This window comes from Malassezia globosa, assembly GCF_000181695.2.
Source record: "Malassezia globosa CBS 7966 chromosome Unknown mgl_sf_4.1, whole genome shotgun sequence".
In the NCBI taxonomy this organism is placed as follows: Eukaryota; Fungi; Basidiomycota; class Malasseziomycetes; order Malasseziales; family Malasseziaceae; genus Malassezia; species Malassezia globosa.
In genome coordinates this window covers 415,252-441,549 of record NW_001849869.1, presented here as the reverse complement: position 1 = coordinate 441,549, position 26,298 = coordinate 415,252, and the positions used below count along the sequence as shown (strand labels likewise).

The window sequence follows — 26,298 nt, the reverse complement described above, 5'->3', positions numbered from 1 at the left end:
TTGTATAGTAGGAATCTGGCTGTTATGACCATTAGTTTGTCGTTTCAAACTGGCGACCCGTTATCATCTTGTACGCCTCACGGTATTTGGCAGCTGTCTGCTCGACGATTTCGTCTGGCAGAGTCACGGGCGTAAAAGTTTGTGCCGCTTTGTCCAAGCCATTGGCCTTCATCCAGTCGCGCACGTACTGCTTGTCGAAACTCTCCTGTGACCGACCCATCTCATACTTGTCGGCTGACCAGAACCGCGATGAATCGGGCGTCAGCATTTCATCCACAAGAATCAATTCATCTTGTTCCTTTCCATTCACAATGTTCCGCACAAGACCAAACTCGAACTTGGTATCAGCCAGAATGATACCTCGTGACTTGGCAAAATTCTCTGCCTCTGCATATAGCTGCTTGGCTTTCGTTGCAACACTCTCAGCAAGTTCTGGTCCAATGAGCTCAGCCACCTTGTCTGGATGAATGTTTTCGTCATGCTCTCCCTGCTCAGCCTTCGTCGACGGCGTGAATAGAGGTCCGTTTGGAATCTGTTCACATTCTTTGAGCCCCTCTGGCAATTTGATGCCATGCACTGTGCCGCTGCGCTTGTACTCTGACCAGCCACTACCCGTGATGTAGCCACGCACAATAGCTTCAACCGGTAGCACCTTGGCACGACGAACGAGCATACAACGACCTTCGACCTGATCGCGCACATTAGCAAGGGCTTCCTTTAGCGGCTGTGGAAATTCATCAAACTGCGTTCCCAGAAGATGCGAGCGAATAATCTTGGGTGTTAGCTGACGGAACCAGAACTCTGACAGGCCATGCAGGATGCGACCCTTGTCTGGAATGCCATTTTCAAGTACAACATCGAATGCTGAGATCCGGTCCGTCGCCACAATAAGCATTGCACCCTTGTATTCACCAGAGTTTAGGCCAGAATCATATACATCACGCACTTTTCCACGCGCAATGAGCGGCAGTGGAAGCGAAGTCTTTGTCAAGGCCCCGGTAGGCATGCTGGGTAGTTGTAGATAAAAATTCACCTGTGGAGACACCCGATGTTCTGTTGGACTAAGGAAGTGGCAATCGTCGGGAAAAAAAGAGTTTCAATTCAGGCCAACACACGCATCAAGACACTCTCACTATATGCGGCACAATGCGCGCTGGCCGATCTGGTCTAAGTACCTATAGCTTGGACCAAAGAGGTATTGCCCTCATGCGTGGGCAACTGTTACATGTTGGCACGGGGAATTCGCTCGTCCAAAAAGTTCATCCACTGTTCCTTGGAAAATGAGCTCGAGATGCTGGGCTCAACGACGCCATTCCACAATGCAGTAGGCGTCACATGAATGCCATTCTGACGTCCGATCTTGACCTGGTCGTTCTGTCAGTACATTGGGCTCGGAGGCACACAGGGAATACGTACGCAGTACTTGAGATCAGGGACAATGCGCGAGCCATCGTTGCCCTTCCCGACACGTGTCCATGAGTGGACAGCATTCGTAAGGGTCTCGCCATCAGGCAAGTGCACCAGAGGCTTGTTGCCCGCTTTCCGCGCGTCATCGCCCAAGATCGTCACGGCTAGCGAGACAAGTTCGGCACGCATTTGATCTGGCGTCTTGGAACGGGCATTCTCATCGAACCAAGATTCCGCCGATCGCATAAGAGCGATAGAGAAGTGCCAGAATGCGTTGGTGTATGCATTCTCTAGCATCTCACGATTGTCATGTGCAAGGCGTGCGATGGCGAGAGCTGTCTCGTGCAGAAGCGTCGAGGATGCATGCCAAGGCTGCGGCACAGGGCGAATCACTACACGTAACTGACCACGGTACCGTGCATTTTCGCCGCACACTAGCGGGACGATCTGCTCATGAAAGTTCAATAGGATCTTCGCAGAAAAGGGGCCTGTTCAGGTGTTAGAAGGGGTAACCACATACAAAGGTAGTCCAGCTGGCGGTGTGAGTTTCGATCCATGTACGTACGTAAAACTCCAGCGTGTTCGTGGCATCACGCGCACCTATGGACAGGGCTTGCAAACTTGGTGGCAACGCCATTTCGTTAAGGTTGGAACGCTGTTGGTCCAAGCACAGCTGGAGCGGGTTTTATGACACCCACGTGATATTGACCAATAACGCGGCATTGTTAGGGTCCACGAACCGGCGGCGACGCCAAGTGAGGTTGGCTTGCTCATTCATTTCCAACAAATGTGCAACTTTCCTAGTAGGTAGATTCGCGAGCCCTCGGTGCCGCAAGGGCTCCTCCACATTGTATGTCAGGAAGCCAGTCAAAATTTTTTTTTTTCATCTGAGCCTCTCTAAAAATGAGGAGCATCTCCACCTCACAGGAATTTGGACGCGGCGTCATACAACACACATTGCACTCAGAACTTGCAGGTGGCGGGTCATAGCTGCGCGATATGCGTCTTCCGCGGCGCACACCGTACTATGGGAATGTGCAAGAAGAAATTTCGTACGTGTACGAGCGCTTCTATGGCAATAGGCGCGATCGTAATGCGATAGAATCTGCACTTGGAGTCGTGCGATTGTGGATTCATCGCACTTGCTGCCCTCAGGCTGTTGAGTCGACGGCGCTGCTTGTTGAGAGCGTCATGCTCGATCAAACACGTGTATCTGACTATGCGGCACGAGCTTCTTATGCCATGGCGCTTACCAGACTCGTCAACTCAGTCGTGGACTCGTTCCAAACTGGCGTATATGCTCAATCGATCGGTGCCATTGCTGAGCAGATAGGTCTGCCTCAGTGGCTCGTCCAAGTGCGGCATTGCTCCACCCATGAAGAGTTGCCAAGCATAAGTGTATGCCGCACGGCTAGTGAGCGTGCTTTAGCATGGCTCGACCATCATTATTGGCGGCCTACACTGCAAGTGTACAACGGTGGCAGTCTGTATAGCTCCGGCGAGCAAGAAGGGGACGATGTAGAATCCGGCATGGACGATGGCGAGCAAGAGGCACGGGCTACCACTAGAGTACGTGCTGCACAGCTCTTGTATGCATACAAGCAACAAGCAACAGCCGTGCTGCGAGATAAAAGTCTCATGCAGCGGAGCATGCCGCCCCATTTTCATGCGCTCGTGCAGATTGAGCAGTTTGTGCGTCAGGAGTGGAGTCGTCGTGCTGCACGGCCCATGCTGATGAGCACGGCTGCGCGTCTGGGGCGCCGAGCTCATGACAAAGATGGAGAAAGCGATGAACCTGGTGATCCATCTTTCTCACTTGAGGATGAAGAAGAAACGAAGCAACTTGCGTCTGTCCTCCAAGAGCTCATAAGTCAGCTACTTCTACCTGGTGCTCTCTTTCCGACTGACATGAAGCAACGACGCGGCCGCCGAGGTCGCACGGATGTCGCCGGCATGGATTCGCCCGTGTCTGAAGAGGCAGCACGGCTTTGGGATCCACTTTTTCGACACATGCATGTCATGGCACCGATGTTCTTGCCCCTTTTGGTGGACGCGCTTGTCTGCGCAGCCATGTCGGAGCGTACTTGTGCACGTGCTTGGCTTCAGCATCTTGCGAATATGGACGAGATTGAAGTGCCTCTTCATGTGCCGCGATGGCCTCATGAGAACAGCGGGTCCCATGGCATGACCTCTACCCTGCGTACATCAACAGACAGGATGCGTCGTGGTCCATTGCGTCGCACGGTCATATTTTATGCTCTCGAGACACCTGATCATGACTTACATACTCTAGCATTATCATTATGTGACAATGACGCGAATTTGCATTCGCGTGTGGAACAGTTGTGTCGTTTGCATCAGTTATCGCATGTGGACGAATCTGTGGCCGCGTCTGCTTGTCTCGGTGAGATGGAGGAACGTGCTGCGACGTTGCCATTCTGGTCAGCAGAGAATGACGCAGCGTACTCGCCTATTGGCGATGCCATGGAGGACGAGGCGATGTCAGAGCCCCATCATGCTCGTCTCACAGACCAGGGTGGGACTGGCTTTTCAGACGGATATGCTGATGGAGACGCCACCGCATCCCCTGTTGCTGCCGACTCTGCTCCTCCTGGCTGGCGCCGCGCGCCTGCATCCTACACCGCGACACCCATTGGGTGTCTTGCAGGCCAACGACCAGCCTTGCTTCTGTGGAGCTAGCTAGTGTTGGCGAGAGTTGTTCAGACGGCCTGCCCGCAGTCTACTCGACATCATGGAGGCTGTTGCAAGAAAGTACACGCATATTGAAGATTGTATATTTTTGTGTGCTGCGGCAGCAACGACTCGTGCCTTTTGTACGTGGCCCATCGACGACATACCCTCGCCCAATATACTAAATCACACGGAGTGTCCATACACTCCCAGGGGGCAGTTCATGCGCGCCTGCCTGCTCACCCAGGCCGACATTGAGCTTTTGGAGTGCATTTGCGGCGCTGCTGTCGCCGGCAGCCCGTACAACAGCGACGAGATCTTGGCACAGCACATGGCGGCCCGAGTGGTATATGGTGCTGTCGTAGGCGCGCACAAAGAGAATCGGTAGTGTGCATGATGACAGAGGCGTCTTCCATGGGTCAAGGCGGGCTTGCAGGATCTCACGCAAAGGCGGGAGTTGCACGGCCACTTCAGCTTCGTCACTTTCTGGCACAGGTACGGAAGCCAACGTCAGTGGGCCTAGAGGCCCGATCCACACCTCGAGCGCCTCGAGCTGCGACGACTGCGATTCTGCATGAATGGCTTCGTATGCATCGCGCGGTGTTTGCAGGGCTGCCGAGTTTCGCACGTACAGAAAGTGTTGCACTGTCATGGCCAGTTTGTGGGAGGCTGCATCATAAAAAGGCATCGTCGTCACAAGGGGAAATGGCGTGAGCGCCAAACCCATTGACGCCGACGGACTGTGTAAGCCCAGCATATCGACGTCCATAAATGCGTATTCAAAATGCGAGATACCAACTAGGGTCCAACAAAATGCATCTTCGGCCTCGTCCATGACCACATGCTGTGTCCAGGGAAGTGGGCGCGTGCTGGCGAATGTGAGAGGCAATGAATGTGCGTCGTCCGATGTATCCGAGCGCGCCATGCCAGCGCCGCTGCCTAATGGAATGCCGCTGCTGTTGCCGCCGCCACTGTTGCCTGCATCGCCGTACGTGTTAGGTGGTGTGCCAGCACATAGGTATGTTCTAGGCGTGTGTGCATGCAATGTCCATTCACCTTGCGTGGGAACGAAGCGCATGAGTGCGACTTTCTGCATTTGGGCCACCGCGCCCCAAGCGTGATGATCGTCGTCGTCTGACGTATGCTGGCCATCGATCGGCGGAAGAATGCGGCCGCGATCCACTTTGCATACAATGAGCGGGTCTGTACTTGCGCCTGAAGTTGGGTCAACAAGCAAAATTACCGAGCCATACGTCAACACGCTCACGTCCGATGTATCAAGTGGCCCAGACGCATCTCGCCGCGAGAGCACAACGAGGCGGAATGCCGTCCATGAGCGGCTCTGTGCAAACAAGCGCCCATCCTGAGCACATAGGTATTTTGTACGGTATGTTTGCGAATTGATGCGGTTAAAGAGCGAGACAGATGCATCCTTGGTGATGTGCGCCGATACATTGCGAGCCTTGGCAATACGCTTCGATGGCTTGGATATGATGCCAATGGGCGCAGAGTCAAAGCAGGCCCAACTTGCATTTCGAACAGCTGCGGTATCTGACAAGCCCAGGCCGAGGCGCATGCGTTTTATGGGCGCAGCATCATCGCGGGGCGCCAGGAGATGCAGCTGCAAGCGAAAACTCTTGGCCTTGCCAGTGCCGGTGACATGCAGCTCGGTGAAGCGAGCATGGCCCGAATCGTCCAAGGACGTCATTTGCTCACCTGAGAAGCTGTCGCCATCCTCGCCTTGCACTTGCATGAGCAGCATGGGAGCGCTTGGCGCATGCCGAAGCGTTCCCTGGACATGTACGACGGGCGGTGGACAAAGAAAACGTTTCTCAGACCCGTACGACTTCTGCGCCACGCTGGCATGTAGGCACTTGATCTTGGTCATGAGTGGTGCCGTTGAGCCTGTTCCCAACTTTGTGAGCCCATGCGCCTCTTCATGCATGTGCTCGCGGACAAGTTGAGCAATTTTCTGTCGGTGTTCGGCAGGCGAAAGGGAATGAACGCGCTCTCTTGGCACGGGCGGAATAGACGGTGGCGATACCGGCACAGGCACTGGTACTGACACCGACAAGGGTATTGGCTCTGGATCTGCACTTGCATTCGCATCAGCAGCAGATGCAGATGCATCTGTAAGAGTCGATGATCTGTCAAGAGGAAAGCCCGATGTGTGTGCAAAAGGTGCGGCTCCTGTCGATGTTGATGCTAGTGCTGCAGACGGATCGTCCAGCATGGCAGGCAGCGAAGAAGAAAACACATCTTCAGCCGAGCCAGACATATCCCACGTATCAGTATCCAGCTGTAAGTGTTCTTTCAATGTTGACATGAACTTTTCCAGACTCGCCGCGGTTGTCGAGTCAAGTTCTGCATCCGGAGCACTCGCGGTAACTGCGTTCGGCGCAGATACATCTGCTGAAGGCGTCACAGTTGGTGGTGATGCGGAAGTCTGGGTAGCCATTTCATTTTGAAGAGTACTGCTTTCGGATGCTGTTGACAATAGACGCGCCGTCAGCTCATTCATATATTTCGATGCAACAGCCTCAGCGACGCCTTCTGTACTGGATGCATCCGCTGAGGCTTGCGGAACGTTTGATGGGTCCATTGTCCTACGAAGACTCGCGACGGTACATTTCGCCACTAGTTCAAGCTGTTCTGATCTGTTTCTTTCAATTCGTTCTTGTTGGTTTCCCGCGCAACGCTCACGAGGTTGGCCGTCAATTGGGACGACGGACTTGTTCGAGAGGATGAAGCGTGGCCTCCACACGCGGTGCCGTTTCGTTCGCTTGCGTTGTGGAGCTGAAGCTTTGGTTAACGCTTCATGCGCAGCCGACGTGGTGCCCCCTTCCTTTCTCTCTCTCTCATCTCGAGCATGTTGAGCCTGGTATGTGTGGAGGTCCCAATCCAGATGATTGGCTTGTGGCGAATCTAGTTGGTTGGCCTAGCTGCTAATGCCGCCCCGCCCCTTTATCAGCTGTTGGCTGGCTAGGCATTTTGCTGGAGGTCGCGCCGTACATCCACTGTAGTAGTCTATTCATAGATTGATTTTTTTGGAAAGTGTTTTGCAAGAGCTTGTTGGACGATGGCTACGGACGCCGATGGGCGCGGTCATGTCGCTTTTTGCGTTGTGTGCGCAAGTAACCAGGTGTGTATTCAATTGCGTGTGCGCGAACGAATGCACGTATGAGGATGGGCTTACACAAAAAAGAACCGGTCCATGTCTGCGCATGCTGCTCTCAAGTACGTATGTGTGTATGGATGATGCGTTCGACTAACCCAGTGCCAGGGATGCTGGTTATCTCGTAACGTCATGTGGCACTGGATCTGCAGTGCGTCTACCAGGCCCGTCGATTGACAAGCCCAATATCTATGCGTTTGGTACACCGTATGAGACCATGTTCCAGGATTTGATGAAGAAGGATTCGCGACTCTATGAAGCCAATGGGCTCTTGCCGATGTTGGATCGTAATCGGCACATTAAATCAGCCCCTGAGCGCTGGCAGGAGTGTCGCCGCGTCTCAGATGTCGTTATCACATGTGAAGAGCGCTGCTTCGACAGCGTTTGCGAGGGTGCGTACACAATCTTGGTTTGTCTGGCAATGAAAAAAAACTCACACATGTATAAGATCTGTTGAGCCGTCGGCAAGAACTGAATCGACCTGTGCATGTTATCAATGTGGAAATCAAAGACAATCACGAGGAAGCACAAAAAGCTGCCAATGCCATTCTCTCTCTGGCTGAGATGGTACGTAAGAAGTCGCATTTTTTATCCGTCCTGTTCTTGGAATTTTCGATGCATCTTGCATACTCACAATCAGATTGAACAAGCTCGTGACATAGACGAAGACATGGACGAAATCCTTGAGAAGCAGCAGCAGTGCTTTGCCTATCCACTCCTGCATACTGTAGCCTATTATTAGCATGTACCTATGAGATTTGTCGAGAAGAGACGAGGATCTTTATGAGAGGCACATAAAATTGGGTCTTGCCGAAGCGTCGCACGTGTTCATTTACACCATGTCAAACCAGTAAGGGGACATCTATGCTGTATTGATGAAAAAAAGGAAAAAAAAAAAAAAAAAAAAGAAACGGAGGTGATCGGTCACTTGCGTGTGCACTATGCCTATTGTCATGCGATAAGCTCATGTTCAGACATAGTCCCAGTTCTTTTTCAGCTTGACAATGCTGGTTGTGGCTCTATACGGACACACACACACACATACACCCGCTTAACGCTTGCTCCTCATGACCTGTCGATCCGCCTCCACAACCTACCTCCTTTGTCACACGACCCTGGGACTTTCGGCGTCATGAAAGGGCCCTTTTGACGTAGTTTCGCATTGGCTGGAATCACGCGCATGTGTGAAACCTAATTTGTTCGTATCTCTTGTCCATACATCTCTTTCCTTGCCCTCCTCCCTTTCCCTGGCTCTTAAGCATCGTTGAGCGCTACATCGTCAGAAACATACACGTGGCTCGTGCATTGTTTCGTCAGGTCGTTATGTCTACGAGTGGACAGCGTGGTCTGTCAGCAAGGCACCCATGGCTTGCGTCGCCGCTGTATGCATTTGATATCCCTGCGGAGCTTGTATCTTCCCTAACCCTACGGCAAAATGAAGAAGATGTTTCACAGTCGCAACAATCATCGTCATCATCATCATCAGCAATTCCAACACTGTCCATTGCTTCGTCTGGATCTACACCGTCCGCCCTACCAACGCCGCCACGGTTGGGCGCACCTGCATGCACCATGTGTCCTGGCTGCGGCACATTTACGAACGTGCAGCAACAGCGCTCGCACTTTCGCAGTTTGTGGCACCGATATAACCTCGTTGTTCGTCAGCACAACTTGCGCGCACCTGGTGGAAAGCAGGCTCCGTTGGTTTCGCGTGAAGAGCTCGATCAGATGTGTGCGTCGCTTGATCTCGATGCCGAAGACCAGGACATACGCGATGACGCGGATACGACTGACGAGCTTACAGCCCTGATTCGACGCCTGGATCTGTCAGATAGCGGATCAAGGGACTCAAAGGATAGCGATGAGCATGTGGATGCTGCTGCTCTGACAGCTCATGTCATGTCCGATGCATTGCGCTCGCCCATGTGGTGGTATGAAACCGCGCCGAATGCGCCAACGCAGCTCGAGCAAACACAACTGGGGATTTATCGAGATGTGTTGCTAGCTGCTGCGCCATCTGGAGAGTCAGCGCCACCTTCGAGGTTCCTTTCAGCGCTGACAACGCCGCGGCTTGACATACGCCCAGGCACATGTGGATGGTCAGGCAAGCATGTGCAAGGCACACAACATGTGGGTCGGTCCATGCAGATGCATGTATTGGATGGCACAGGTCTTGTGCCATGGCTTTCGAAGAGTCAGGCTCAAGATCAGGCTGAAGAAGAAGGCGACGAGGAGGATGATGAGGACGAGGAGGCGACCGACTCTGATACCATGTCGTCCATGTCAACGGCGTCCTCTGAACTACTCTCTGATTCTGCGCCGGTGCAGTCACAGCCACAGCCATCGCTTGACAAACTGCCCCCGCTGCGGCTCTGGACATTTATCATGATGGGCGGTGGTCATTTCGCTGTAGCCACCATTGCGCTCAACTTGCACGTCTTACCGCTGTCGGAACGAGCAAAAGCACGCGGCTCGAAGCCGCAGCGCTCGGTCATTGTGCTTGCTCACAAGACATTCCATCGATACACGACCCGAAGAAAACAGGGTGGCTCTCAGGCTGCGCAGGACTCGACCGGCCGGCATGCTAAGAGCGCCGGAGCGAATCTCCGTCGCTATGGTGAGGCACAACTCACGCACGATATCCATCAGCTGCTGAACCGGCGTGCTTGGCGCGACCTGATCGCTCGGTCTGAACACGTATGGGTGCGAGCTTCTATGCGCTCGGCCCATGGCGTTCTTTGGCACTGGCCAGGCCATGCGCCGAGTCCATTAGACGAGAAGCAGGCGCTTGGCGCATTGTCCCACATCCCTATCGCGACGCAGCGACCCACCATGTCGGAGATCCTCCGCTGCTTTTTCGAGCTAACACGCATCAAAGTCGCACATCTGACGCCGGAGGAGCTTGCTGCTCAGGACGATGCTCATCGAGAAGCTGTGGCACGTGCGTTGCGTGCGAGCGATGCCCAGCAGCACGCACGTCCGCGCATGCGTACACGTGAGCAAGAGGGGGCGAGCCATGCACAGAAGAAGGACGAAAAGAAGGAGTCGCGTGTGCGTGAGCGCTGGGAACGTCTCGTGACGATGGTGCGCCGTGGCAAGATCGATGCACTCACCAACTTTCTCACTCGGCACCAGGAGCTGCTGGAGTCTGCACGCTGCAGCTCGCTGACGGGCGCCGCTGGTGACAGGGGCGACGGCAGTGATGGCAACCATGGCGCTGCTGGATCTTTCGCATATGTGCAAGCCAAACTCATCGATGCGCCACTGCCTTCTTGGTGGCGTGAGAGCGAGGCTCGCTCGTCGCGCACCATTGTTCCTACGACTCTGCTGCAGCTCGCTGCCGCCGCTGACCAGCCTGACATGGTGCATTACTTGCTCGTGGAGCAGCGTGCAGATCCGACGTTGCCTGTGCTTCCTCTTCGTCCTGAAAGTATGTCGTCATCGTCCTCGTCATCCTCTGCTTTTGCACATCGCACAGCATACGACCTTTGTGGCGGCAAAGCCAGCCGCACTGTCTTTCGTCGTGTGATGGCAGAGCAGCCTGACTGGTATGCTTGGGACGAGATGGGTGTCGGTGGTGCTCGTGTGCCGTCGGCTCTGACCGCTGAGATGCAAGAGGCTCAGTCGTCAAAAGCTCGCACTCGTCGGGCCGCCATGCGGGAGAAGATGCGCGAGCGTGAATCGAAAGCAGAGAAGCAGGAAGCCCTTGCGGAAGCTCCGGCACCCGAACCTGCTGCACCAGCTCCGACATCCACTCTGGGCCACCTCTGGCAGCGGCTTGGCGGCAGCTCGGCCTCGCCATCCGTGCCGATGGACGATGCATCGCTTTCGGATGAGATGCGCCGACGCATTGAGCGTGAAAAACGCGCACGTGCCGCTGAGGCTCGTATGCAGAAGCTGAAGTAGAAACGGAACCGACGATCACCGATGTAGGCGATGCATCCGTATACAGGATGCAGCTGGCGTCTCAATCAGGGATCCGACGAGGAGCCAGTGCACTCGCGAGCCCGAAAACGCCAACTCCATAGGCAAGCTGCATCTCTGCTCATGATTCGTATGGAAATCTCTCACACACTATTCTATCTAAGGCTGTGCCTGTCCGAGCCGCATCCAGCTGTACGGCGCCCACAGCCGCAGTCTCAGACAGGCGCTGCGCAGCACTATCAAGTTGGTTCAGCAGCAACAAACTCTCGAGACGATTCGGCTCTGCGGGGATCTTGAACAGTTTGTGCACCTCGTCCAGGGGCAGCGGCGCCAGACCTGCCGACTCACGCGTCGCATTCTCTGCCTTGCGACGCGCCACAAACGCATCGGCTCGTGCCTTTTCACGCGCGATCTGTCGTGCCTGATAGCCGACGTTTCCAGCCTCCGCTGCATATGTCTCCGCAGCATCGAGTGTCGACTCCATGGTTGACACAAGCACGGGCTCCAGCGCCAGGTTCAAGTCCATGTAATTCGGTGGCACGAGTACATGCCCGGACGATAACGACGACGACAGCTCTTCCCTCGATGTCGGTGGCACAATGCGCGCATCCGATGCCTGCTCCGTCGTCAACGTTGTGAGCATAGCGTCCAACAGCGCCGAGTTCCGGATGTGGACTGGTATTTCAATCAGCACATTCGAGAATGTGAGGCGGTGTTCAATGAGGCTCTGGGACGAGAACTTTCCCTTCCGATATGCATCAATGAATGATGAAGACAGGCGGAATGCTTTCAGCACCGTGTTTCCTTGTGCCAGCTGAGCGTAGTCATGCACGAGCATGACGGCCTTCCCTCGGCCATGTTGTCCCTCACGTTCCATCAGGAGCGAAAGTGTGTTCAGTCCGTCGACAACAGCCGTGTTTAGAAACGGACCCAGAAATGCACCTTGGTACAGACCCACTGGGTTGATATCCGCACTCACCTGATGCAAGAGACGCAGCATCTCGCCCATGTATTGCATCGATGACTTGGTCGTCCGCTCTTCCTCGTCACCTCGCTCTGAGCGCATGCCTGGCAACCCAAACGCATTCGTTACCTCCAATGTACCGCCCATGTCCATACCAAGAAGCGCGCCCCAAGCATTACTGCCGTTTACCGCATGGTTGTCTTTGCAGTGCTTCACGATCTTCATCAGAACCATGCCATCTACTTGCACTTGTGTAATGGCATCTGAGTCCATCGCGAGGTTCTCTTGATCCTTCTCCGTGAATGCACCGCGCTCGACCTGCGGCGCCACATTTTCACTAGCTTCTTCGCCACGCGCCACAGCAGCAATGCTCTCTGTGCGGCTCATCGTCGCTGAAGACAGCTGCGATCTTCGTGCACTTCCGTCGTTTTTGCTGGCCACCACCCACCTCTTTTTCTCCCCATCTTCTTTCTCCCACACTCAGATCCTAATAGGCCACTGCCTGGCATCGCCTTAAAGGCCTACACAAACACCTCCAGAAGTTTCTTCCTTCCTCACTGTGTTCTTACTTCTTGCCTCCTCGCTTCCGTTCCATCTCCACTCACGCCGCGCCTCATTTATTTCGCTTCTTGAGCTGATCGCCATCACGTGATACCATATGCACCATGGTCGTGTCATGCCCGGAGGAGCGCATGGCCTATGTGGGCGTAGGCACGTACCATGCGGTGCTCCTCGTACGTATGGTGCAGGTTAACGTTGCTTGCTAGGTTCTATGTGGGTCTGGTTGGGCAGCGGATAATGTACGTCCATCACTCGCGCGCTCTTGGGCGCCCCAGCTGACGTGGACAGATGTGGCTCCAAGGCCTAGCTGTGGCGTTGCCACACATTCAGTGTACGTGTTTTCCACAGTTCAAACATGAACACGCGATCTCTCTCTCTCTCTCTCTCTCTCTATCTTTCCCGCTCGAGCTTTGCTTGCTTACTCGCATGACAAACAGATGACTGGCACCTCAGTGATGCAGCCACCACCATCATAACAACGTGCATGTTTGCCGGCATGGCCCTTGGTGCGTTTGTTTGGGGCTTCATAGCCGACATACACGGTCGCTTGTACGTGTTTCATCGAAGCCTTCTTGTTGCTGGTATTGCTGGCCTCTTTGTTGGACTTACTCCGACTTTTGGTCTCTCGTGTCTGCTCGTTGCGGTTGTGGGCATGGGCGTGGGGGGAAGTATGCCCATTGATGGTGCTCTGCTCATAGAGACACTCCCTCTTCACAAACGCCACTGGCTTACCGCTCTTTCTGTCTTTTTTGCACTCGGATCCGTACTTTGTGCATTAATGGCATATGCTATACTTCCGGGTCGTAGTTGCATGCGTGAGGACGCTTGCACGAACCCGAATCATGGGTGGCGCATTCTCACAACGATGCTGAGCTGCACCACACTTGTCCTGGTAGCTGCTCGGTGTTGCTTGTGTCGCGTGCATGAAAGCCCACTGTTCCTGGCTGAGAATGGGCGTCTTGATGACGCGCATCGCGTCTTAGATGCTATTGAATTGTACAACAAAGGACGCTACGATATTTTTGATCCTGTTCCTGATGGTCAAGATGACAATTGCATGGAATATGAGGTCCCTGCTAGTCGTGATGGCGGCATAGATCAAGATCTACAACACCAAGATAACGTTGATCCTAGCATTGAGGCGGACGAAGGTCCTCTTTCAACGGGTATCGAGTCTGGAAGAATATCTGCCTTCGCCTCTGCTTTTTTCTTATCGTCAGAATGGGGAGGCCGGTGTGGTCTGCTCTTTGCCTTGCCTCAACGGCGCACAACATTAACTATATGGTGCTTGTGGGGGCTATTATCGTTTGCCTTTACGATCTTCAATGCATTTTTTCCTCTGTATCTTCAGCGCAAAGGGTCCTTTCAGGCGTCCACATCGTTTGTACAAACTTTGCGCAGTCTCGTATGGTATGCATTAAGCAGTGTACCAGGCAGTGTCATTGGCGCCGCTCTTGTGAAAACGGCGTGGGGTCATTTGTATGCATTACCCTTGACGTTGGGACTCACGGCCGCTGCGCTGGGCTTCTTTGCTCTTGCTCAGGCTTCTTTTACAGTCGTATGTGCGGGCATGCTTGTATCGTTTTGCGCGACAACGGCGTATGCAATCCTGTATGGTTTGACGCCAGCGCTATTCCCAACGCTTGTGCGTGGTACTGCATGTGCTGCAGCTAGCGCATTGGGGCGCTTCACCGGTATGCTGGCGCCGCTCGTCGCCGGGCCTTTACTGGCCTGGCATCCGATTGTGCCCGTATGCTTAAGCATGGTATTATTCGTTCTATGCACGCTCTTGGCTTTACATCTATCGCGTTTGCCTGCAACAAGTTAGTCCAGCTTGGTATTTGTGCGCGGCATCGATGAAGTAATGGGCAGCTGACCTGTGGACGTGTCAGGCGTGGCGAACCAGCGACTCTCCTGCAGAGGGTATGTATACTTGCTGCCGTTGCTGCTGCCACGCTTGCGGTCATTGCCGTTCCAATACATAATCACTTGAACAGCAATGACAGCATTGAAAATTGTGGCGAGTGCAAAGCCCCAAAACAGAAGCTGATCATTTGTCTCAGTGAGCGTCGTAAAGACACGGGCCATCGTGCCCATCAACTGCGCAAATACAACGATAATGCTAAGTTCGCCTGTGGCTTTCGATCGATGAAGTTCAAGCATTTGAGGCACTTTCGATGCGAGCGACACAGGGATTGTGAGGCCCTGCAGGATCTGCAACAGATGCGGCGGTACGATCGTGCTGCTGATGAGTGCCAGGGAGCCGAGCAACATGAGAATGGCTCCCACCCACACATACAGTGCATTCGTCGATATACGCTGCTGACGACAGAAGGTTGTGATCCGCCGCGATACCGAGTCCATTGGTGAGTACGCAATGATCAGCAGCGTTATGATCATATCTATGTCGAGTTAGTCCGATTGTTGCAATTCATTTTCTACCGTCGGTTTCGATCGCGACCATGACCAGCACCGCGGAACACGTACTCTGTAACGTAAGGCTAGCATTCTCGCCGTATGTACTGAAGGGAATGCGCAGGCGAATCGCATACACAAGACTGATTGTGTATGCAACGACCTCGAGGATGTACATTGCGAGACTGATTCCCTCGGCGCTTCGCGTGCTAACAATCTTGTAGATTTGCGGAAACTTGATGATACTACCAAATACAACGATGCCGAGTCCCAGTCCCTTGGATAGACCAAGGCGCAAGCACGGCACATCCGTCAAGTTGGCATTCCACACGAGCGTGTTAAAGCATTGTTCGCCAAGTAGAGACCTCGCAAAGTCCAGTAAGAACCATGGTAATGAACGCGTCACACTTTGCAACACCGTCGACATCGTAGACTGGCCCACACACACCCAGCAAGCAGAGGAGTACAGCAAGCTGTTCGTTGGTGAATATTCAGGCCGTCGATGGGCCTATGACTCTTCCACTTCAGTTGGTTTTCCCCAACACATGCGTCACACTGACGGAGTCCCTGCCTGCCTTGTCTTGCCTGCTTGGCTCTTGTTGAATCTCGTTCCCCCCTTTCCTTTCCTTCCCACCCCTCCACCCATCTTGGACCTCCGTTTAGGGTAAGCGGGTGCATATTGGCCAGCCAACGCCGATGAATTGCAGCGCGTCCTCACACCTCATGCCTGGACCGTGCGTCTTCGTGCGATGTACAATGCTGACGAACATATCACGTGCACATGCCTTGGAGACACGGTGTGCCCACGGTGCCCCAGATTCGTCCTCACCACCATGACGATAGCCTTGAAGACATCGCTTGATGAGCAAGCTCTTGCCAGCGCATATTCGAAACACGAGAAACCGAATGTGACATATTCCTACGGGACAGCTGGATTCCGAACCAAGTATGTTTATGGAGCCTGAACGCCGCTAACTCACCGGCAGAGCAGAGTTACTGGACAGTGTGTGTTTCCGCATGGGTATTATTGCTGCTCTGCGGAGTATTTCTCTGCGTGGCTGTACCGCTGGTCTTATGGTTACGGCCAGCCACAATCCTGAGGAAGACAATGGCATTAAGATGGTTGATGCGTGTGGCGACATGCTTGCATCCGACTGGGAACCCATATGTACTCGCATTGCCAATGCGGACTCATACGACCAACTCTTGAATGAAATTCTCACACTGATCCAGTCCTTGCGTCTGGACATGAGTGCAAATCGACGTGTTATTTATGCCTACGACACGCGTCCTTCGAGCCCTGCACTTGTACGTGCTGTGGAAGATGGCTTGCAAGTAATGGGTGCCGAGGCAATCAACGCTGGTTTGTTGACGACACCTCAGCTTCATTTTTTGGTGATGGCAAGAAATTCACATGAAATGTGGATCAAGTACGGTCATCCTGACAAAAGGTCCTACTACCAAAAACTGTCCAAATCGTTTGTCGCTCTTATGCAAAATCAAAACACACCTATGTCTCTTGTTGTCGACTGTGCCAATGGGGTTGGGGCCCTGGCGCTCCAAGAACTCTTGGATCAGTTGCCCTCTGGGCTTGTAGATATCAAAATGCTCCGCACGTCCGTGCATGAACAAGGCAAGCTGAATAATGGATGCGGCGCCGACTATGTCAAGTCGAATCAGCGCTTGCCGATTGGCTATGACGGTGAAGCAGATGTGAAGCCTGGAACACTATTATGCTCTTTCGACGGCGATGCAGACCGCATTGTATTTTATTACTTGACGGGTCCAGCTCACGACCCTGCCAGCTTCCACCTCCTCGACGGTGACAAGATCGCGAGTCTTGCGACAGACTACATCTCGGAGCTCGTGAAACAAGCAAACCTCGACATCAAGGTCGGCTGTGTGCAGACTGCATATGCAAATGGTGCATCGACCGCATACTTGAAGGAACGTGCTCCTGTCACTTGTACCAAGACGGGCGTCAAGCATTTGCATCGAGCGGCTGAAGAATATGACATTGGCGTGTACTTCGAAGCGAATGGCCACGGCACTGTTCTGTTTTCTCCCAGCGTCATGGTTGCTATGGACTTGGCAAGCATGAAGGGAGAGGCACTATCCATCGAAGCTGTGAATCGACTGCGTTTGCTTGCAAAGCTAATCAACCAAACGGTCGGCGATGCGCTCTCAGATCTGCTTATGGTGCTTGCAATTCTTTCGACCCGCCAGTGGGATGCGCCCAAATGGGACTCATGCTACACAGATCTGCCCAATCGCCTGACGAAAGTGTCCGTTCCTGACCGCACCATGTTCCGCACGACAGATGCTGAGCGCCGACTTGAGACGCCTTTACACATGCAGGACAAGATCGATGAACTTGTTGGTAAAATACCCATGGGCCGTTCGTTCGTGCGTCCCAGCGGCACAGAAGACTGTGTACGTGTGTATGCAGAAGCAGCCACGACTCATGATGCAGAGCGACTCGTGCATGCTGTGGAGGAACTTGTCCGTACAGCATGAAGAGGCTGCTCTCTGCGTAAGTTGCCGTGTATGAAATGCATATACGCACACGTACACTCACATATATATGGTGAAGCTGTTAGACAGGAACTACGTATGAATATTTATATGATTTTTATGCACGCTTCTAAGGAACCGACTCCTGCAGTCTATCTATGCATGATCTTCGTTTAGTTGAACAGCTATAGTTAGACACTACCCAAAGCAAAGGCAACAGACGGCCCTGCCTCGTTATACTGCTTCTTCGTGATATAATTTCGACCAGACAAGTCACCAAATACAAGCTTGGCGAAAATCGTCGCGCCCAGATACGGTGCCAAGTCCATCCGTTCTTTAAAGTTGGCAAAGTAGTCGGGAATACGCAATGCACGCACGGCATGGGGCTGCCAGGGATGCGGCTCACCAGCGACTTGTGAGGCTTCTGTCGCTTCTGTCGTCATGTACGCTGACAAGGCACGCACTAATTCCGCATTCAATCCGCGTGTAAGCGCCATAGGGCCTGTAAGGATAACGTTCTCCCAGAGCGGGACGCGCCGCTCCATCGGCTGCATCTGAGAGACCGCCCGTTCTACAGCCTCAGGAATTGAAATACACATCGGCTCACCACCAATACGCCGTGCCTGAAGCGCCTGCGCTACAGCACGGGGCATGGGCGTGGCGAGTGATACTCGCTCCAGTACAGCTGGGGCGGAAGAGCGGCTCATGGAAGCGCTTCCGCACGTCGCCCACCTGAACAGGAACACCACGGAACGTGACAGTGATGGTGTTTGCAGACGACGTAGTTGATTTTTGTGCATCTCTTTCGCGCTGCTTCTCAGTCACGACATCTCGCTCACGTCCTTCTACAAGAGCGGCTGCCACATCCAAAACACCTTCGTCGTCTTCCGCCTCGGAACGGGCCAATTCGGCATCCACATATACCAGATGCTCGTCGACCAACTGCTGTGCAAGGCTCCATGCAGCAGCATGTGTGTCGCCCGGTGCCACCTGCTCCAGAACCTCTTGTACATGTGCATCCTGTGTGAGAAGATACGCGAGCCACCAGGTGCAATGAACAATGCCGATCTTGGTAATTACGATGCCATACGACACTACCGTGCAATCACTCACGGCGACGGCACTTGAGTCTTCAGCACCTATGTCGATGACCATCGCGGTAAGGACGCCAAGTGCATAGGCGGATAGCAGGGGCACTTCACTCATCGAGAGAGCAGGCGCATTAAACTTTTCGAACAGGATCTTGGCGCCCTGCTCGTACACATCTCGCGATACCGGCGAGGGGAGTGCGAGCATCACGTAATATGTATTGTTGGCTGGTTGTATGCCAAGCTTTTCAATCAGGACATAATACCAAAGTGCCTCTAGAGCTTGCCAGTCACGTACATTTCCATCCGAAACGGGATACGTGACTTCTACTTGCACGCCTTGCGATATCGCTTGTGTCAACCTGTCCCCGGCTAAGTAAGTGCCGTCTTCTTTTTTCCCAGTACATGCTTCGATCACCTAAATCCATCATGCGTGCGCATGCGTGTAAGTCGACGACGACCCATGCGAAACAGGGATTGAGTTTTCACCCATATCCACAAAGATGACGTACCACATCCGGCCTAGCAAGTGGCTCATGAATCCCAATCCCTGCATGGATCTGCTTCGTATCGTGTACGAGCAAGAGAGTGTGCGCTTCTCGTGACGTCATCACTTAAGCGAGACTACCTCACAAGAGATAAAGAGAGAGAGGAAGATTGAACAGAAACAGAGACAGAGGGAGAGAGTTAGAAAGAGAGAGTGAGTCAACCAGTCAATAGCAGCAGCAATAGTAGCTACAACAACAACAACAGCTCACACCCTCACGTCCGTGCGGCACACGAGAGTGCTCAACGACCACACACACGATTCAACGGTAGCACACGTCTCCCCCCATCTTGGCGTCGCTGGGCGGACCAAGCACGTGACCTCAACACCCAGGCTATCCTCCAACTCCTGTGGCACCATCGACCAACGACGCACCTCACTACGGAAAGGACAGACAGAGTGGACGAGAGACGGGAGCCGAGTCCGTCCCAGCTTATTGTTTATATCCACTCCTAATTCGCCTCAGAGCTTATGGTGCATGGCTCTTCAGAGCCCGCGACTCTCGAGTCGATCGAGCAAGTGCACGATGATGGACGCATCTGCATTTGGAGCCCTCATGGCACAGGACGCGGCATTACAGTGATAATCGATAACTATGACAGCTTCACTTTCAATGTCGCACAGCTCTTGGTCGAAGAGGGTGCCAACGTTGTCATTTTCCGCAACGATAAAGTCTCAATCGAGACACTCGAGTCGTTGCGGCCCGTGAATATGGTTATCAGCCCCGGACCGGGCCATCCACTCACTGACGCAGGAATAAGCCTTGCCTGCATCAAGCATTTTGGAGGACAAATTCCGATTCTTGGCATTTGCATGGGACTGCAGTGTATGACCGTGGCGTTCGGCGGTGTTGTCAGCGGCGCTGGTGAGATCTTCCATGGCAAGACGTCGATGATGCAACACGATGGATGCGGCTTGTTTGCCGGCCTGTCTACATCTGTCCCTATCACCGGTACACGCTATCATAGTCTATGTGCCCAGATTGATGCGGTACCGGACGTATTGAGAGAGACTGCGCATGTGGATTCGGGCGTGGTGATGGGTCTACGGCACAAGACCTACACGATCGAGGCAGTACAGTACCACCCCGAAAGTGTCATGAGTGAGTACGGCCATGAGATGGTGCGCAATTTTCTCAGTTGGCACGGTGGCACATGGGCAGAAAATCCACATGTTCTCAACACCCCTGCTTCAGCCGGGCCATCTACCTCTGAAAGTATTCTCACACGCATCTTCCGGCAACGAAAACTCGATGTCGCTCAGTCACAGACCATACCTGGCCGCTCTTTGGCAGATCTAGAAGCATCAATCGCACTGCAGCTAGATCCCGTGCGTATAGATTTTCCGCGGCGCTTGCTGCATGGGACAGAACGTGGCATCGTTCCCGGTATCATGGCCGAGATCAAACGTGCATCGCCGAGCAAAGGTGATATTGCACCCAACACTCACGCTGCCGAGCAGGCACTTCTGTATGCGAGGAGTGGTGCAAATGTCATCAGTGTGCTAACAGAGCCGACGTGGTTCAAAGGCACTCTCGAGGATTTGGTCATGGTACGCCGTGTTGTTGAGTGCATGCCAAGGCGGCCGGCTATTCTCCGCAAAGACTTTATTCTCAATGAGTACCAGATTGCTGAGGCGCGTCTCGCTGGTGCGGACACGGTTTTGCTGATTGTTGCCATGCTGGACGACATGACTTTGCAAAGACTGTACCAATACAGTCTGCGGCTTGGTATGGACCCTCTTGTCGAGGTGAACAATGCCGAAGAAATGCAGCGTGCATTGTTATTGTCGCCCAAAGTCATTGGTGTGAACAACCGCAATTTACACAGCTTCCACGTCGATATGGACACGACCTCGCGTCTAGCACAAGCAGCTGTTGAGCGCGGCGTGATCCTCGTTGCACTCAGTGGCATTCAGCAGCGTAGCGACGTCGTCCACTATATGGAACAGGGTGTGCAGGCGCTCTTGGTGGGCGAAGCACTCATGCGGGCGGAAGACAAGCACGCTTTTATTCAAGCACTGCAAGGCGAATCGAGCGAAAAATCGGTGCTCTCATCGTCAGCTCGGCGGCCCCGCTTCGTCAAGGTGTGTGGCATTCAGACTCCTTCTGCAGCGGAAGCGGCCGTGCAGGCAGGAGCAAATCTCATTGGCATCATCCTTGCGCCAGGAACCAAACGCACTGTGTCCACAGACGTGGCGCGTGCTATTAGACAGAGCGTGCACAAGGCAGCGCCAAACACCGCCGAAACAAATACCAAGTTGGCCTCAGTATGCACTTCAACCGCGACACGACTTTCGCGTGCGCACGAGTGGTTCTCTTGGCATGCGGACCGTATGGCTGAGGCCGCGGCGTGCCGGCCGTTGGTCGTCGGTGTGTTCCGCAATCAGACGCTGGAGGAGATAGTCGCGGTGGCATCGTCGCTCCAGCTCGATGCGATCCAACTACATGGCCGAACGGAAGAGCTTGAATGGGCTCGATACTTGCCTAACGTATTTGTGATTCGCGTGTTCCATGTTGAGCCTGATATGACATTGCGGGCCGGCGCACTGGCCGAAGCGACCAGGCCAGGCTACCACCATGTGATCCTTTTTGATTCTGCAGGAGCAGCCGGGCACGATGGCGGCTCAGGCATGTCATTTACATGGTCACATGCGCCGGCACTAGCAACGCGCTGCGGAGTGCGTGTGCCGTTCCTCGTGGCTGGTGGGCTCACTGCTGCGAATGTACAGGATGCCTTGGACGCGTCCCAGGCTATGGGTGTCGATACGAGTTCTGGCGTCGAAACTGATGGCCATAAAGATCCCAGCAAGGTCCGTGCCTATGTTCAAAAGGCGCTGGAGTAGTACCACTAGCAAGTACATAATTTGATGCATCCATACAGTAAGCTATGTGAGGTGGTCAGGATGAGACAAAGACGCGCACGGAGCGGTCGAGACTTCCAACGAGCAAGGCGCCATCGCTGGGACTCCACTGTGCACATGTGCAGGACGCTGCATCCCATGTTGCACACAACTCAAACGACTTGCCCCCAAATACACGCACGTCACGTCCTACGACGGCAAGGAGCTGAGCTGATGCGTCCAGACGTACCGACTCGATCCCCGAGCCTGCTGTCTCAATTGTACGTGTCACGTCAAGTTTGCGTAGATCCCACACCTTGGCGTGCGATGCATCACGCGATGCAGCCACCAGCAAATAGCCGTTCTGTGAAAAGCTCAATGTATGCACGTTGCCTTCATGACCGCGGAACACAGCACTTTGCTCGCCCTGCTTGATATCCCAAATGCGGATCGCACCATCAGCCGTGCCAGTGGCGGCGAGCTGACCATCTGGATGGAATGCGAACGACTCGTACACATACCCAGTGCCCTGGTCATCAGAAGCAGCTGGCGCTGGCACGTGCATAAGCCGCTCGCCATTCTCAAGCGAATGGATAGCCCATGATCCATCGCGGCTTGCACTGCCGACAAGGCTATCTGTTGGGTGGACATCGACGCCCGTCACAGGAGCGTCATACGTCTCGAGAACATGCGCCAGCTCATATGAGTCGTTTTCTGTGCGACGCCAGGTACGGACCGAACCATCGGCACTTGCACTAACAGCAAACGCCGGCATCGGTGCCTCAAGTGCGGCGTCGCCAACAGCCGGGTTGCTCCGCCCAGAGAATACAGCAGCTGTAATTGGCTTGGAGTGTCCCTGCAGCTTGGCCGTCACTTGCCCAGAGGCACGATCGACGACGTGAACACTCTTATCTTGACCACCCGTAAGCACAAGGGATCCATTTGCGCTGATATCAAGCGCAAGAATGCCTGGGGACGATGCCCGGTGCGCAGCGTTAATAGCTTCACGCTCTTCCATCGAAGACGCCGTTGCAGGCGTTGGATACGGTGCAGAAGCGCCTCGCTTTATGCGTGCTCGACGCTCACTCGACAGTTGCGAGGCTGTGGCATCCACTTGCTCCATCACAGCCGGCGGCAGAGAGCGAGGTAACACTTGCTCATCCCCCTGCACAGTCATGTCGACATCTTGTGTAGCTGAACCAGGAGCTGTGGACGTGGTGGTCGTGGATGACGATGAGATGGAAGTTGTTGTTGGCACCCCGAGCGACGTGTGAATACTTGCAAGAGCCTCGCGGGCATCGTTCCGCTCTTTCATGAGACGAGCAATCACTCGCATGCTTGCATCGTTTGTATACAAAGCATTCGCAAGATCCTGACGCACAGAATCGTACTGCTTACGCAGAGCCACAGTCTCATACACCATCGCATCGTACTCATTCTGTAGGGCTGTCAATAGGGAGGGCACCGACGAATGTGTTGGAGGACGCGGAAAGGCGATGCGTGGGGACTGTTGGAGCGTAATAAGATCTTCACGAGTGAGTTCTTCACCTGTCACAGGATCCTGCATGCATTCATGGTTAGTACGGTGGCCAACATGGCCCAGTGAGGATGGACGTGGAGTGAAATGGCGCGTACCTTCCCATGCTCTTCCAAGTACCGTTCAATCAAGCGCTTCTCATACAAAAGGCCGCTTTTTTTCGATACCACAGGCTCTTTTGGTGCTTCGCCTGAGACTATCGCATGTTAATGGACTGACAAACAGCTTTACCACGTACTCGCACAGAACATGTTTCGTAGTATGCAATGTGTTGTCGATCGAGTCTGACGAGTGAAGTAGCTCGCACGTGACTTTCAGACGTAGCGTTCCGCAGCTGCGTACATTGCCCCCCTCGTCGATCACACTTATCCAACAGCTCAGGCATTTCAAGAATCGCATCCGTGCATACGTTCCACGACAAAACCATCGAGAGCCGGAATCTGCCCCTAGACATGCAAGCGAAATGATTCGAGCAGAAAGGAAGGACGACGGGAGATAAAAGAGTATTTAGGACTAGTCGACACACCTATATAAACACGACAACGACCGCAAGGACAACGCCCTTAAATCACTGGAGCTTCTTCGCAGCGACCTGCTGCTTCTTGAGCAGCTTCGGATCACATGGCGTGCCGGCGCGGCCGCGGAGACTTGAGTAGTAGCCAGGCCCAGTGTAATGGATGAGATGTTCCGGCCGGTTGAGTTGAGGCCAGCCGACGTACTCGACACCATGCTGCCAAATAAAGTAAATGGCATACAGAGCAACAAGGCCCCATAATATGGCAAAGGTAGGCACAGAGCCAGTATCGATGCGGTATGGACGCAATGGCTCGCCACCAGGAAGTAAGACCGAAGCAAGCACGAAAAAGATACTCAAATACAGGAGCCATGGCATAAGACGCACACCCCACGGCCGGGTGTCAACAAATGGCATGTCAGACTGTGGATCCCAAGCGCCAGTAATAAGGTCATAGGCATCCTGGCGCTGACCGTCAAAGAAGTTATTCTTAGTGTATCGGGTGAGTGAATTGATGCCGTCTTGCAAAATACCTTCCATCGAGCGCTTGCCTGTGCGTGTGTAGTCGGTCTTGAGGGCGCCGGTGCCCGAGTACGCCTTACTTATGACGTCGGCATGGTCCGACCAGATGTTTCGGAATAGGCTTATAAACTTGGGATGGTTCTCGACGCAATCATTTGGCTGCAAAATGCCGACGGAACGGAGCTGGTCGTTCAGCACCCAACGGGCCAGCGTAGTCTGTACAACATTCGTACGGTCGAGACAGTCCATGCAGTTGGTTCGCACAACAGACTTTTGTAGCTGCAAGCGTGGAGCAGCTACCGTGTCAAGAGAGAAAAAGTCATGACTTGTGAGACCTTCGTTCTCGAGATGCTCGACAAGCCGCGAGACGCGGTCAAACTTCATCCCCTTGCACTCATGATGGAAGTCAAAGTACGTATAGTTCACAAGCGGGTGATCCAAAAACTTTACAGCACCTTCGTATGCTTCCTTTACAGGCTTTTCATATCCCTTCTGGTTCACAAGGTTCACAAGATAGTTCTTGCCATAAATCGACACTTGCTTCGACATGTGCTTTTCAAACGATGTCAGCGTGCGCGGATCATCCGGAATCAAAAGATCCGGCTTGTAGCGCAGGTTGTTGATCTCGGCCCAATACACTGGGACACTGCCGCGCGTTTGCACAAAGCTCATGCGGATAAGGCCCTCGATGTCCTCAATCTCTTGCGGCGGCTGCAGGCTCGGCGGATCGAGCAGGACGAACTGCTCTGTCTCGTTAAAGTTCGACACGTTGCCACTGTCATCCACACCTCGCGAAAAGTAGCGGGTACCGGCGCGGTGCCGAGAGCGACGCGCGATCAGACCAAGGACAAACGAACGGTTTTCAATACGTGCGAGCTTCACTTCGAGGAAACCAAACATGACCGGCATGATAAAAGGCGACAAATCTTCATTTGGATACCTCTCGGAGTGTTTGACAAAGCGTCCCTGCAAATGCGCATTCCAGAAAAAGCGCTCGTCTGCCCGCTTCCAGAGCGGCACTCCTGCTCCCATAGAACTCGCGCTCTGTTGCACTTGGCGTTGCAAGTTGCTCGTAAGGTCGAATTCATAGCTAAAGTACAGAGGGCCAGAATACAGTGATTCTTTCACAAGAGAGAGAAGCCGCTTCTCAATGGGATGCGAGAGCATGGCAGGATTCGCATCACTGCGCACGGGAAGCATGCGGAAATCTGTCGCCAAGTAGATCGTCGAGTTCAAGATGTGTGCGACACGCTTGCGATTCGTAATGACAACAAGAAACTCGCTCGTATGCAGTGAAATAATGCCGAGAATACCATGCACAATAAACTGCTTTTCATGCTTTGGCACCTCGCTGCCGAGTACCACAGGCTCAAGACGGAGTGCATTCTCATGACGATCAATCACGAGCTTGTTGGCCTGTCGACCTGGCTCACTTTTATTTGGAACAAATGTATACGTATCCTGCGACACGTATAGAGTGAAGCCCGTCCACAACGACATCCTCGCGAACGTTCAAACGGCAGGCTCGGTGGCACGCTCGAGAGTTCGTTTCGGTCGGAGCAGTCGATTGTTTGAGCGAGGCATGTGGATCCCAAGGC

General features: G+C 53.7%; 14 protein-coding genes across 14 annotated transcripts; 6 read left to right on the top strand and 8 right to left on the bottom strand.

Annotated features, from left to right (window-relative positions):
* Positions 1–31: 31 nt before the first annotated feature.
* Positions 32–1,006, bottom strand: MGL_1965 (uncharacterized protein; the record flags this gene model as incomplete). The annotated part of the gene is made up of 1 exon (XM_001730914.1): positions 32–1,006. One exon carries the CDS (start codon positions 1,004–1,006, stop codon positions 32–34), a length of 975 nt encoding a protein of 324 aa, XP_001730966.1.
* A 215-nt stretch (positions 1,007–1,221) lies between these two features.
* Positions 1,222–2,044, bottom strand: MGL_1964 (uncharacterized protein; the record flags this gene model as incomplete). The annotated part of the gene is made up of 4 exons (XM_001730913.1): positions 1,222–1,365; positions 1,417–1,895; positions 1,928–1,940; positions 1,973–2,044. 4 exons carry the CDS (start codon positions 2,042–2,044, stop codon positions 1,222–1,224), a joined length of 708 nt encoding a protein of 235 aa, XP_001730965.1.
* Positions 2,045–2,406: 362 nt separating this feature from the next.
* On the top strand, positions 2,407–4,107 carry MGL_1963 (uncharacterized protein; the record flags this gene model as incomplete). The annotated part of the gene is made up of 1 exon (XM_001730912.1): positions 2,407–4,107. One exon carries the CDS (start codon positions 2,407–2,409, stop codon positions 4,105–4,107), a length of 1,701 nt encoding a protein of 566 aa, XP_001730964.1.
* A 172-nt stretch (positions 4,108–4,279) lies between these two features.
* MGL_1962 (uncharacterized protein) lies at positions 4,280–6,700 on the bottom strand (the record flags this gene model as incomplete). Its single annotated transcript, XM_001730911.1, has 1 exon — positions 4,280–6,700. The coding sequence occupies one exon, from the start codon at positions 6,698–6,700 to the stop codon at positions 4,280–4,282; it is 2,421 nt and encodes an 806-aa protein (XP_001730963.1).
* Positions 6,701–7,312: 612 nt separating this feature from the next.
* MGL_1961 (uncharacterized protein) lies at positions 7,313–8,015 on the top strand (the record flags this gene model as incomplete). The annotated part of the gene is made up of 4 exons (XM_001730910.1): positions 7,313–7,335; positions 7,382–7,665; positions 7,722–7,840; positions 7,914–8,015. 4 exons carry the CDS (start codon positions 7,313–7,315, stop codon positions 8,013–8,015), a joined length of 528 nt encoding a protein of 175 aa, XP_001730962.1.
* A 581-nt stretch (positions 8,016–8,596) lies between these two features.
* MGL_1960 (uncharacterized protein) lies at positions 8,597–11,179 on the top strand (the record flags this gene model as incomplete). Its single annotated transcript, XM_001730909.1, has 1 exon — positions 8,597–11,179. The coding sequence occupies one exon, from the start codon at positions 8,597–8,599 to the stop codon at positions 11,177–11,179; it is 2,583 nt and encodes an 860-aa protein (XP_001730961.1).
* Positions 11,180–11,318: 139 nt separating this feature from the next.
* Positions 11,319–12,548, bottom strand: MGL_1959 (uncharacterized protein; the record flags this gene model as incomplete). Its single annotated transcript, XM_001730908.1, has 1 exon — positions 11,319–12,548. The coding sequence occupies one exon, from the start codon at positions 12,546–12,548 to the stop codon at positions 11,319–11,321; it is 1,230 nt and encodes a 409-aa protein (XP_001730960.1).
* Positions 12,549–12,819: 271 nt separating this feature from the next.
* Positions 12,820–14,482, top strand: MGL_1958 (uncharacterized protein; the record flags this gene model as incomplete). The annotated part of the gene is made up of 3 exons (XM_001730907.1): positions 12,820–12,895; positions 13,160–14,280; positions 14,393–14,482. 3 exons carry the CDS (start codon positions 12,820–12,822, stop codon positions 14,480–14,482), a joined length of 1,287 nt encoding a protein of 428 aa, XP_001730959.1.
* Positions 14,483–14,546: 64 nt separating this feature from the next.
* MGL_1957 (uncharacterized protein) lies at positions 14,547–14,996 on the bottom strand (the record flags this gene model as incomplete). Its single annotated transcript, XM_001730906.1, has 1 exon — positions 14,547–14,996. The coding sequence occupies one exon, from the start codon at positions 14,994–14,996 to the stop codon at positions 14,547–14,549; it is 450 nt and encodes a 149-aa protein (XP_001730958.1).
* A 1,158-nt stretch (positions 14,997–16,154) lies between these two features.
* Positions 16,155–17,654, top strand: MGL_1956 (uncharacterized protein; the record flags this gene model as incomplete). The annotated part of the gene is made up of 1 exon (XM_001730905.1): positions 16,155–17,654. The coding sequence occupies one exon, from the start codon at positions 16,155–16,157 to the stop codon at positions 17,652–17,654; it is 1,500 nt and encodes a 499-aa protein (XP_001730957.1).
* Positions 17,655–17,842: 188 nt separating this feature from the next.
* Positions 17,843–18,358, bottom strand: MGL_1955 (uncharacterized protein; the record flags this gene model as incomplete). The annotated part of the gene is made up of 1 exon (XM_001730904.1): positions 17,843–18,358. One exon carries the CDS (start codon positions 18,356–18,358, stop codon positions 17,843–17,845), a length of 516 nt encoding a protein of 171 aa, XP_001730956.1.
* Positions 18,359–19,757: 1,399 nt separating this feature from the next.
* On the top strand, positions 19,758–22,130 carry MGL_1954 (uncharacterized protein; the record flags this gene model as incomplete). Its single annotated transcript, XM_001730903.1, has 1 exon — positions 19,758–22,130. One exon carries the CDS (start codon positions 19,758–19,760, stop codon positions 22,128–22,130), a length of 2,373 nt encoding a protein of 790 aa, XP_001730955.1.
* Positions 22,131–22,185: 55 nt separating this feature from the next.
* On the bottom strand, positions 22,186–23,694 carry MGL_1953 (uncharacterized protein; the record flags this gene model as incomplete). The annotated part of the gene is made up of 1 exon (XM_001730902.1): positions 22,186–23,694. One exon carries the CDS (start codon positions 23,692–23,694, stop codon positions 22,186–22,188), a length of 1,509 nt encoding a protein of 502 aa, XP_001730954.1.
* Positions 23,695–24,232: 538 nt separating this feature from the next.
* On the bottom strand, positions 24,233–26,200 carry MGL_1952 (uncharacterized protein; the record flags this gene model as incomplete). The annotated part of the gene is made up of 1 exon (XM_001730901.1): positions 24,233–26,200. One exon carries the CDS (start codon positions 26,198–26,200, stop codon positions 24,233–24,235), a length of 1,968 nt encoding a protein of 655 aa, XP_001730953.1.
* Positions 26,201–26,298: the final 98 nt, after the last annotated feature.